This window comes from Ascaphus truei, chromosome 1 (assembly GCF_040206685.1).
Source record: "Ascaphus truei isolate aAscTru1 chromosome 1, aAscTru1.hap1, whole genome shotgun sequence".
Lineage (NCBI taxonomy): Eukaryota > Metazoa > Chordata > Amphibia > Anura > Ascaphidae > Ascaphus > Ascaphus truei.
Window position 1 is genome coordinate 181395700 of NC_134483.1, and position 13143 is coordinate 181408842.

General features: G+C 37.9%; 1 protein-coding gene across 2 annotated transcripts in view; it reads right to left on the reverse strand.

The window, feature by feature from the left end:
* SLC28A3 (solute carrier family 28 member 3) overlaps positions 1-13143 on the reverse strand; it is a 147059-nt gene that overhangs the window by 34478 nt on the left and 99438 nt on the right. For both annotated transcript variants that reach the window (XM_075598943.1, XM_075598949.1), the window contains 2 exons: positions 10822-10899; positions 2016-2096 (listed from right to left, as the gene is read on the reverse strand). In XM_075598943.1, coding sequence (XP_075455058.1) covers positions 2016-2096; positions 10822-10899 — 159 coding nt within the window. The remainder of the gene's footprint in view (positions 1-2015; positions 2097-10821; positions 10900-13143) is intronic.

Below are 13143 nucleotides of genomic sequence, written 5' to 3' on the forward strand. Positions count from 1 at the left end.
GTTGTGACTAAGGAGATTTTGCTGTAATGTTGTTAAAATGTCTATTCATAACAAAGTATTAAAGAAGATTAACATGTTCCTCCCACAACAAATAAAGAACAAATATATGATCCAATGTTTTAAAAATGATACAATCTTTATTTACTGTCCTCTGCATGAAGTATCTGTACATTTTGCTGCAGTATTTGTGTATGCTCTGGTTTTGTGAAATCTGCATAATTTTTTATCATGATTTATATATACAGTAGTTACATAGTAGCTGTGCATTTGAAAAAAAGACATACATCCATGGAGTTCAAGCAAAGTTAAATTTAATATTTATATACGGTCACCTTTATTTGTTATGCATTTTTAGATGTTTTTAATTGATAGTGAGGATCTAAAAGGGATGTATCTTTTTTTCATTTTGTAATTATTTATTTATTCTTTATTATTGTGGGCAGAACAGTAAGTGCTCACTATGTTAATCTTCTTTCTTTCTTGATTTTTGAGCATTATTAGAGATATAAGTTCCACTATGCTACATATTTGGTTTGGATAACTAACTTGCCCCCATCTCACTCTGCATCAGTTTGCAATTTGGAAATGGTGACGTGGAGTTATTGAGACGTTCTAGAGAACGTAACAAAAATGAATTTATAAAATGTAGCATTTAGGGTTATCGTTTTTCTCATTTGATAATATAGCCTGAGAGTTCTGTACAACTCTTGGACAAACAGATCTGCAGAAGGAAATAAAAATGTGTTCCTACATTTGACTTAGGTACAATCACACAAAATAGAATATTTTATCTAGAAGAGCTATGCATTAGTTTGATACTTAGCTCCCTGTATTTTTTACAGAGTCTTTTGCGTTCAAAGAACTACAATTACACATAGATACAATCATGTCCACACACGTCGGATACTCTTGTTTGTGCTGCTGTCTCTTAAAGCTTTACTGAAGAAAACAACAAAAATATTTTGTAATGCTCGCTAACATGATGTTTTGGTTTTGTCGAAAGTTTGTTGGTTTTCATGATGGATTATAAATATACTCACACAAAAAAATAGTAAAATTTTAAAATTTTATAAGTAACTTTTTTGCTCCAGATATATCCATCTAATTTCCAACAGGCTCAGCCTCCAGCTCACCAGTTCACTTTGCTTCCCAGCTAGCTAAGTCTCACCCACATTCTCCAACTCCTGATGCACACATTCTAAAGGGCCTTAAGAAGAGATGGGCGGATTTGCACTGATGTTACCCCCAAAATTTGTTTTGCGGTGGAAAATCCTCAAATGGATTTGGGCGGTTTCAATCCGCGCGAATTCACCAAATTCTGCTATTGGATACAACCCGTGGATGGATTTGTAGAATCCAATCCGCAGATTGGATTTGCGATCCATTTGAATTGACTGATTGCCGAGTTCATGGATTGGATTCTCCAACTCTTACCACAGGTTGCGGAATCCGCGGAATTTATTGGTAATAATAAAAAATCTGTAAACTGTGAATGCACCTTTTTGACATTGATCCGCTGAAACAAATTTGCAAAAATGTTTTGAGCATCTCTAGTTTTAAGCTCTGGCACAACAGACCCTCTCCGAATCACAGGTGTCTGGAGGGCTTAGATTTTGGCCTCCCAAACCCTACCATCTATAATTATACATTATTATTACACTCTGATAACAAGTGAGAAACCTAAAACAATGGGGTGTAACGTGATTTACCCAAGGTTCAAGAATGAGTGGAACTGGATACTAGCTCACCCTAGAATATAATTAACAGGCTCCATACTTGTTTTGGTGTCTAAAACCTTAACTATTACACCATTATCTTGGTAATTATTTGTTGAGATCAATGAACAGGGTGACACGTAAGGCAAGTGTTGTTATTTGTTAAAAACGTGTCATACCAAACATCATACATTAAAATATTTTCAAATAATTATAACAAACACGTTTTCTATAAGCTTACACAAACAACTGCAAATGCATTAGAAATTATCACACGAAAGAACAAATATATACATTCACCTTTTTAATGAGCCATTGCATAAAGCCGAGATAATAAAGCATTGACATCACTGTACTGAAGAAAATCACAATCGGCAGAACCTAAGAATTGAAATAGAAGTTTTTTTAACTTTAAGTCCACATATCCATATCCACATGGAAACCATACTTGCATTCAGTGACATTTCGTAGTTGCGCCAATTCCCTTCATGAATCATTTTACAGCCTTTGGTTTAAAAAAAGGCAAACCTACAAATAAAACATTAAAGCATTAAACTACCAGTCATGAAAATACCATGAGATATTAGGTATTTTAATCTCTCTGGTTCTTCAGGGGTTAAAAAGGTACAACTTGGGTTTAAAAATACCATATATTGGTCCAGGCTTGTCATGGGTGGGTGATGCATTTTAAACATAACTTAATTGGGGGGGAGGGGGGCACATTCCAGAGAAAAGTGACCCAGAGGGTAAGTTCCAGTGAAAGCCTTCATTAAAAATATGAATATCCTGTGATGTCATCACCTCTGCATAATAAGAGTTACAAATCTGTAATCGTGTCCCCGAAGAGCACATTCTGACATCAAACACTGTATGTTTAAGAGGTAATAAAGGCCAGATATTAATTTGTCGCTCAAATTTAGGATTAAAACGGTCATGAGCGCGTGAATGTATTAATGTATTGTAGCTCACGTATGTGTAAGTATTACAGAAGTGAAATTATCAGTATGTATCTACTGAGACAAAGTTTTAAAATGCTGGTTGGTAAAGTTTTTTTTTACTCTGTCATAAAACTGTCAATCTCACAGCCTATTTATGATGGAGGTGGGCTTATGCTGTTTCCATGAGGAAAGAATGTATTTAAATCTGGGAAAAAATTATGAAATTAGATTTCACCAGATGAGTGTTTTAGACAAAACACATGATATCTCATCTCCTGCCATTTACATCTCTGGGAGAAAACATATGCATATGGTGAAGAATAGCGTTTTCTTTTATGTTATATCCTTTTTATTTTGAGAAGCTGTTCTGCATTTATTGTAATTGTATGTTCTTGTAATCCATTTTTCTGTAATCTAAGCACTGTACTGTATGTATATACATACAGTACGAAAGAATATCTGCCCTAGGGCTGGAGACGCGCTGTGGACAGGTCCTGTGCACCGAAGCAGAGACAGCGCACTGATGTCATTGGAAGACGCAGTCTCGCGAGAGTCAGAGCCGGAGCACATGACGCGGAAGTACAGCAGCAGTGCAGAGAACCGGAGAAAGACAGATACGAGTGTGAGAGACTTATTCAAACTCTCAACTGCCCGATTTTATTTCACAGCATGTGAGTGGAATACTGTTTGTTATTTTTTAGATAGATTTTAATAAAAGGTTTTACACTATTCCTTGTTCTATTGTCCCTTTCCACTCCCCCCCCCCCTCCCGCTGAGTTTCATCCCTTGTAAAGGTATCGTCTAGCAGCAGACAGACAGTGATTCTGCAGCAGCTTTCTGGAGTACCCTGTATAAGTGAAGTGTATGAGAAATTACAACCAGAGGCAGAGTTCCTGAGTCCCACTGAGGATTAAATGCTTTAATTTGCTGAACTAAGTGTAAGTGCATATCTTACCACCTTTATTCTGAAATGACAGACATACTGCCCTATGATCTTTTTCTCTTTGTCTTTTTCCCATGTTATTTGCACCTAGGTCACTTCTTCCTCATATATATATATATATATATATATATATATATATATATATATATATATATATATATATATATATATTAAAACATTTAAAAAGTAATGCTTTGGGCTCTGAATGAACTGTTGCATGCTCTGGAGAGAGTAATTAGGCTTTTGGACACATTTTGCTACAACTGAGTTTTGTATGAAAGTGCATAGTTTTTTCTATAATATACAGGGACCTCACAAATATTAATTTTACCTTTTGTTTGCATAACTTACACAAGTGGTGCTAGTATATAGATATGATTGCAATTGAGTAAGGAGTTAATATTAACTCATTGGAGATATATTTGTGGAGGAGAAAGGGGAGTTGGCTAGAGTAGCCATGTGTATTGCATATCTAAGTCACGTGCCCACTTGTGTGGTATATTGGGACGGATTTAGGGGAGATGATAACTCATTTGTGGGACCTATGCCAAGGTTAAGAGTGGGGCAGCTTGTGAGTTGTGAATTAACCCTTGTCCTGTAGAGTTGATATTGTCCATTTGAGGGACCACTGCAGAGGTGAAGAGTAGGGCCGCATGCCAGCGGAGTATTAACCTTGTCCTTTATGCAGGTTGCATGCTTTCAAGTGAGGCGTACGTGACACCCCATCCCCCTGGAATTTTTTTTACGCTTACCTAAACCAGCGGTTCCCCCAAAGCTAATCTGTGGACCCCCCCCCCCCGCCTCCCTCATGGTTCTTAAAACATTTGTCATTTGTTTGTGCTGGTATTAACACACAAGAACTACAAATATGGCCTTGGAATCACACATAGAATGCCACAACGTCATCTCCCAGTGATGCTGTAACTTTCAATTCGCCACGGAGTGAGCCCTGACTCGTGACCATGTTAGGTCCATCTGTTTAGAGGGACACTAAACAGGTAACGTAAGAAAAAGATTTAATCATTGTGAGCTGCTTTTTAGGCACGTGGGAGAAATTCCAAATAAATCCAGATGTTCATAGGAAAAAATGAACTTCGTGTAAGTGATGCTAATACAACTTTTGTGAAAGAGTATGTGGGACAGACAAGGCAAGTAGCAAGATTCTCGGTGACACTTAGAATTACAGCTAAAAGGTGCTAATTACCGTATTTGTATAATCATCTACAATTTATGGGGAAATATTGTTGATGGTTTTTTTGTCAGTTCGTGTGCATATTTCTATGCCCTATACAAACAAAAAAAGGAATAAGGCAGAGCACTGCCAAAAATGATTAGGAGGAGGCTTACATTTATAAAAATAGAAACGTTTATTGAATCATGTTAGACCCTCGTTACACAAGCAACACACATACGCGTTTCGGGCCATGCACCCTTTATCAAGGTGTAGTTAACACTGGTTAAAAACAGCATTTTTGTTTCTTACATTTTCACGCCAGTGAATTACGTCATGCGTCACCATCCAATGAGCGTCGCGATCCTCCATGAATAGAGATAGCGCCGGGCCTATTTGGATACTTGCATGTTTGAACAAAATAAACTTTATTTAGCAGTTTCCACATAGACAAACTATGTCAGGGGATCAGTGAGAGCGCAATGTCATGCGCATATTGCCATCCATGCAGACTATGCATGGAGGTGCACGCACTCGTATAGAACATCAGGCAGCACTTAAGGAGAACAATAATTGAAAAATAATAAACATACACAGCTCCCATGCCGATGTCCATTAAGTATGTTAAACAAATGCCAAAAAGAACATTAAAACCATAACAATGTAATACACAGTAATGACAAAAACAGGGAAAAAAATAAAAAATAATAAATGACTGTAAAAGAAACATCAAAGATTAACAAAAAATAATAGCAACAAAACTAAATCTATTATCTAAAAAAGACTAAAATCCTTAAAGAATAATATTTTTTTAAAATAATTAAACCAAAATAAAATAATAGTACTGAGTATTTAAACAGAGTTCCAAGGGAATCAATATATAATTGTTTAATTTACTATCCTCATCCATCTAAAGAAACATCTTATAATATAGTATCAAGTCTGGGATAATCTCATAACAATTACATACAGATAAGAATAAGTCAAAAAAGAAAAACAGAATGCTATCAACCAAATAAATAATATGATTGAATCCACAAAAGATCAATATCCCAATAGTACTAGATAATGATAAGAATAGCACATATGAATCACAGCTAGATTGAAGTAAAATATTAGAATCAAATATAGTGATAATACAAAATATGGACACAAATAGAATAATTCTAAAAGGTAACTGACAAATACAGTATAGAGACAGTATCATATCTCAGTCACCATTCAAGAACCTCATAGGTATAGAACAATTGAGACAGTACAAATAAATATGGAATATATATAAATCGATTAGATCCGTACCAAAACAAAGGTTCATATCTGAGACATAGATTGTCCTATATATAAGGAACCAAAACGTTTTAGAGACTACAAAAGGTGCCAGAAAGACAGAGGAAGGGTCACTGGATCACAGAAAGTGCCCCAGGTCCCAATTCGTGTTCAATCGGAATGGGACCTGGTTCCTCAAAATGAATATCCAGTAAGACTCCCTCTGGTCCAGCTTCTTAATGCGATTGCCTCCACTAATGAGGGGAGGAATAAACTCAATTCCACATCATTTTCAATATTTACTATCTCTCCTAGTGCAGTGTGAGCAGGGCTTTGGGACTAGATGAATGATATCTTTATGATTTATGAGCTTTACAGTACATGCTCCATAATTCGAACTTTCAAACAGCGCGTAGTCCGCCCAACATACTGTTTTCCACAGCCGCAGGTGAAAGGTAAATTACAAATGTAGTTTTACAATTTATGAAGTGATGAATCTGAAAAGTTTCATTAGTAACCGTGGACTGAAAGGTTTTAGATGGTGTTATAAGTTTACAGACTTTACAACAGCCACACCTATATGACCCTCTGGTCAATTGGGTTGATCTATGTATTTGAGATGAGAAAAGACATGGTGATAGAGAATTAGAAATGGTTTTTGCTCTCCTAAAAACCACATTAGGGCCGGCTTATAAACCTGGTCCCAAAACGGGATCCAGGCACAGAATATCCCAATGTTTTTTCATAATCTGCTTTATTTGATTAGCCTGCTGGCTAAACCGGGTAATGAATAGTGAACCCTGAAGGGTAGGAGATCTCTTAGATTTTCTTACCAGTAGCGCATCTATATTCATATCACTCACCTCTCCCAAAGTAACAAGCCGGTCCTCGGACCTATAGCTCCTGGCAAGAAATCTATCATACAGGTCTTTGGACTGTTTTTGGAAATCGTCTTCACTTGAGCAGTTTCTTTTTGCTTTGATGAATTGTCCCTTATGTTTTCTTTTTATGGGTCCTAGGGTGGCAGCTATCTGTTCTCAAATAAGTATTCCTAGAATTTTCTTTTTGTAAAATGTCAGTGTGTAGTTCAAGAGATAAATCTACATATAACAGTAGATACAAATAACGTAAATGTTTATAATCAAAAGTGTAAGTGAAGTGATAATCATTATTATGTAATAATCCTATAAAAAATAATAGTGACTTGACATCACCCTCCCAAATAAAAATCAGATAATCAATGAAACGACGATAAAATATAATGTGATCTCTATATGGGTTCCTATCTCCAAACACGTGGAATGACTCCCACCAACCCATGAACAGGTTATCATAGGAGGGGCAAAGCTGGTATCCATTGCCATTCCACGTGTTTGGAGATAGTAAACACCGTAAAAAAGAAAATAGTTGTGTTAAGATAAAATAAATAGAATCTAAAATAAAAGTGGTTTGTGAGAGTTATAGATCAGAAAGTTCCCAAAAATATCATACAGCTGCCAGCCCAAGAGAATGTTCAATGATTGTGTATAGTAAAATTACATCGATAGATACCCATATGTAGTTCCGTTTCCATGATATACTCTTAATTTGGTTAATAAGATCCCCACTGTCCAAAACAATGGAGGGGAGAGAACTTGCCAGGGGTTGCAAGAAATGATTCACGTACCATGACAGACCACCTCCCAAAGATTCAATGCCGGATAAAATGGGTCTCCCAGGAGGGGAGACCACTGTTTTGTGGATCTTTGGGAGATGGTGGAACACGGCCGTGGTCAGGTGAGGTTTGTAAAGAAAATTCATCTATTCTCGTTAAGGGCTCCCAGGATTTTCCCTTCATCAAGGAGTTCCCTGAGATCGGCCATGAATGAAAGGGTTGGGTCAGATGGCAGTACAGTATAGGAGCAAGTATCCCCAAGTTGGCGTAGAGCCTCCTTGGGGTAATCACTCCTATGCTGCACTACCACCGCCCCTCTCTTATCTGCATTTTTGATGATCAATTGTTTATTGTCTTTAAGGGATTTTTAATGCTTCTTTTTCACCTTTAGATAAATTATTAGTTTTGGATTTAGTACCTACAGCATTAAATTTGTAGCTTTTAGCTAAGGTGGAAATATCCCTTTCTACCATTTTTTCGAAATGGCGAAAGTCAGATTGGAATTGGCTAGGGAAATTTGTCTTGGTATAGAGATAGGTCCCAGGACCTGCTTGTTACTTGGGGAGAGGTGAGTGATTTGAATAGAGAAGCGCTACTAGTCAGAAAATCTAAGAGAGCTCCTACCCTTCAGGGTTCACTATTCATTACCATTCATCCGGTCCCAAACCCCTGCTCACACTGCACTAGGGGAGATAGTTAGTATTTTAAATTCTGTGCAATTGAGTTTATTCCGCCCCTCATTAGAGGAGGCAATCACATTAGGAAGCTGGACCAGAGGGCGTCTTACTGGATATTCATTTTGATGACCCAGGTCCCATTCGGATTGAATACGGATTGGGACCTGGGACACTTTCTGTGATCCAGTGACTCTTCCTGTCTTTCTGGCACCTTTTGTAGTCTCTAAAACGTTTTGTTTGCTTATATATAGGACAGTCTATGTCTCAGATATGAACCTTTGTTTTGGTATGGATCTAATCGATTTATATATATTCCATATTTAATTGTACAGTCTGAACTGTCCTATACCTTTGAGGTTCTTGAATGGTGACTGAGATATGATACTGTTTCTATAATTGTCGGTTATCTTTTACAATTATTCTATTTGTGTCCATATTTTGTATTATCACTTTATTTGATTCTCTTATTCTTCTTCAATCTAGCTGTGATTCATATGTGCTATCCTTATCATTATCTAGTACTATTGGGATATTGATCTTTTGTGAATTCTATAAACTTATTTATTTGGTTGGTAGCATTCTGTTTTTGTTTTTTGACTTATTCTTAACTGTATGTAATTGTTTTGCGATTATCCCAGACTTGATACTATATTATAAGATGTTTCTTTAGATGGATGAGGATAGTAAATTAAACAATTATATATTGATTCCCTTTTAACTCTGTTTAGATACTCAGTACTATTATTTTATTTTTGTTTAAGTATTTAAATTGTTTTTTTATTCTTTAAAGATTTTGGTCTTTTTTATAATTTAATAATAGATTTAATTTTGTTGCTATTATTTTTTGTTAATCTTTGGTGTCTCTTTTACTGTCTTATTTATTATTTTTTCTTTTTCCTTGGTTTTTATCATTACTGTGTATTACATTATTATGGTTTTAATGTTCTTTTTGGCATTTGTTTTACTTAATGGACATCGGCATGGGAGCTGTGTATATTTACCATTTTTCAATTATTGATCTCCTTAAGTGCTGCTCAATGTTCTATACGAGTGCGTGCCTCCATGCATAGTCTGCATGGATGGCAATATGCGCATGACATCGCACTCTCGCCGATCCCTTGACATAGTTTGTCTATGTGGAAACAGTTAAATATAGCTTTTTTGTTAAAAAACTTGCAAGTATCCAATTAGGGCCGGAGCTATCTCTATTCACGGAGGAGCGCAATGCTCATTGGACGGCGATCCTTGACTTCATTCACTGATGCAAAAATGTAAGACACAAAAATGCCGGTTTTAACCAGTGTTAACTACACCTTGATAAAGGGCATACGGCCCGAAACGCGTAGGTGCGTTGCTTGTGTATTGAGGGTCTAACATGATCCAATAAACTTTTCTATTTTTATAAATGTGAGCCTCATCCTAATAATTTTTGGCAGTGCTCTGCCTTGTTCCTATTTTTGTTTGCTTACCCTTGAGGTGACAGATTCTGCACGCCGTTTGACCAGCGATATGGACTGGATGGACAGTACATATGAATACCCACTGTGTGAGTTACCTCAGCCCTGTTTTCTTATTCATGATTTATTGGTCAGTGTGGGGACATATATTGTACCTTTATTATTGTGTTTGGACCATTGGCAGCACAAGGTACTACTGTAGTTCCCTATTCCCTGGTTATGGGATGCTAATACCTCCTATATACTATATGGAGTCCTACTGCAAAGTGTTCATAACATTATATGGATACAATGTGTGTATAGGATATGATCCCGGTCTTCAGGGCTCAGCTGATTATGGTATACAATAAATTAAGCCTTTAATCACAGTTCATCCAGTCACTTGAGCATGTATTGAGCTGTATGAGACTCACTGTAATATATAGGCAGACAGGTGTACAGGTAATACTGGAGGAGTGACACAGAACTCTATATAGACCATAAAGGCACTATCTAATTCCCCAGCAAACCACAGTACATACCTTGTAATAAACAGTTCAGTGTTGGAGCCTCAGTGGAACAGCTGCTCAGACTTCAGATGAGTGCGTGCATCACGCCAGTAACATGAATAGGCGGTGGGTGGTCCCGTGGGATCCGACAGCGGAGCACTGCAACTGTACAGTTGCAGTGCTCCGCTGTCGGATCCCACGGGACCACCCACCGCCTATTATATGGATACAATTCACCTTTGAAGCACCAGTTTCCTCACCCCTACTTTGCCCAATGCAAAACTGACTGATTTGTATTCCCTATGGAAAGATTGCCATCTTTGTATTCCAGACTGAATGTGGTTTCCATGGTTTTCTATGATATTACCAGGAAGCCCCAAATGCCATTCTCTCTCTCTGTCTTTATGTCAACTATTTCTCCTTGATTAGCCAGTAGAGATGTACATGTAATACCTGGAAATAGATACACATTCATATCATTCTAATTTTGTCACAGATTTATGTGGACTTACCTTAAAGGCAAAGAAGTGATCAACGTATTTTTCTCCAAACACAAATTTAGAGCCAGTGTTCGTATACTCCAGGAAGGTCTGACAAAAAGACGGTGGTTTCATGTTATTATAAATAAAGATATACATACATATATACATCGATACATTCTGCACATACTATAATCCTTATAATAATAATATGCTACTGACATTCTATTCTTATGATAACCCTTTGAGCACAACATACCCTTGAGAAAGTCGCATGAGTGTTGGAAACGCGTTGGGACGCGGCTTTATACTGCTGCTCTGGATGCGCGCCAGTTTATGCCCATATTGTTTGGTGCAGGGACTTTCTACCCTCCACGGAAATCAGCTATTTGTGGGATGTATGTTAAAGGTCTGGACTAACAGCACTTTCAATACTTGCTACTCAGCCCGTTCTGAAGACTGCACCTCACAGCTGTCCCTGGGACACTTCACCCAAAAACCTCCTCCCCCATCCCCGCCCTGTGATGTCAGGTGAGGAGGGTTTTCCAGTTGCGATGCTGTGGTAACAGGATAGGTTTTTTCCTCTACTTTCTGATACAAATGGATATTTAAAGTTTAGAGGAAGAGTTTATTCCCCACAGCTCTCCAGTCATTAGTTCCTGTAGTTCCAGAGTGGTAACATTGTATACAGTACCTATGCTTTAAAGATTTTACACATTGTAGTGTTTTTAATCTTTACCTTGAAACTTCACTTTAAAAAAAAAGTAATTGATCTGTGCTATGGAGAATGCCTTTCTTTTCTTCTATTTCACATTCTAGATCATTAAGGAACAGTTTGTTCCCGCTGAACATGCTGCAGTGCATCTCCATTGCTATATATTCCCTTTCAAGCTGGTAACAAACACACCTATGGACTATACTGGATTGGTTAATGTTTTTCAATTTGATTGATTTCTAACACATTTTGCACCATATGTATAGTATTTAAACATCTATATATATATATATATATATATATATATATATATATATATATATATATATGTATATATATATATATATATATATATACATATATATATATATATATATATATATATATATATATATATATTGTGACAAACGGCTTACTCCGGGGCTCCGCCGTCTGTCCGGGACTGTTAGAACACGGTCTTTTAGGGTAGGTTAAATGATGAGACGTCACGTACTGTTCCTTTAAACAGGCTATGCCTGGTTTATTCAGTCCCAGGCACTGAGACTGCCACAGTTTAAACAGAAAACAAAGCCAAACAAAAAGCTGCTCGTCTGAGCGATAACTTAAACTTAGATGTCCCTGACTCAGAGTTGGAAGTGGCTTATCCACTTCCACCAACAAAATAAGTACCTTTGCAGTCTTTAGACAAACTAACAGAATGAATGAAGCGATTTGGGAAAGAGGCTTTCTCACCCCTCTGCAGTTCAGCAGCCTTCCAGGCTCTTGGGCGGGGCCCAGAGGAAACAGGAAACAGGTCTTATATACCTGAACTCTAATCAGCATGACAGGTGACAGAAAACAGGCAGCAGACAAACTGTGGAATGGAGTGCCTGTACCACGAGGCTGCCCTGTTCAGCTTAGACAGGCCAGAAACTGTTCAGTATCCTGGGAGCCCTGTATATGGAGTTTATTACCAACCCCTGGTTTCTGTCACATATCCTCCCCCCCAGCTCAGACCTCGAGGGGTGAGCGACCATGGATATTAGGGAGTGCATCCTTGACAACCCGTCGGCATTGCCATGTTTGTGCCCCGACCTGTGTTCCACAGAAAATTTAAAGGGCTGTAGGCTTAGGAACCACCTGGTCACCCTAGCGTTCTTCTCCCTATTTTGACACATCCAGGTAAGGGGTGCATGATCTGTGACCAATCGGAACTTTCTCCCCAACAGATAATACTTGAGTGTCTCTACAGCCCACTTTATTGCGAGACACTCTTTCTCGACTATGGAGTAATTTTTCTCCTGGGGATTTAGTTTCCTACTTAAATAAAGGATGGGGTGCTCCTCCCCTTGAGACTCCTGGGAGAGTACCGCCCCCAGCCCTACCTCAGATGCGTCGGTTTGGACTACGAACTCTTTGGAGAAGTCAGGTGTGACCAACACTGGTTGGGCACAGAGAGCTTCTTTCAGGCTTCTAAAGGCCTGTTCGGCTTCGGGGGACCACTTTACCATTAGCGGTCCTCTTGCTTTTGTGAGGTCGGTTAGTGGGGTTGCCTTAGTTGCAAAATTGGGAATAAACCTCCTGTAGTAGCCAATTAACCCCAAAAAGGTCCTTACTTGTTTTTTTGTGACTGGCCTTGGCCAATTTTGTATCGCCTCTAC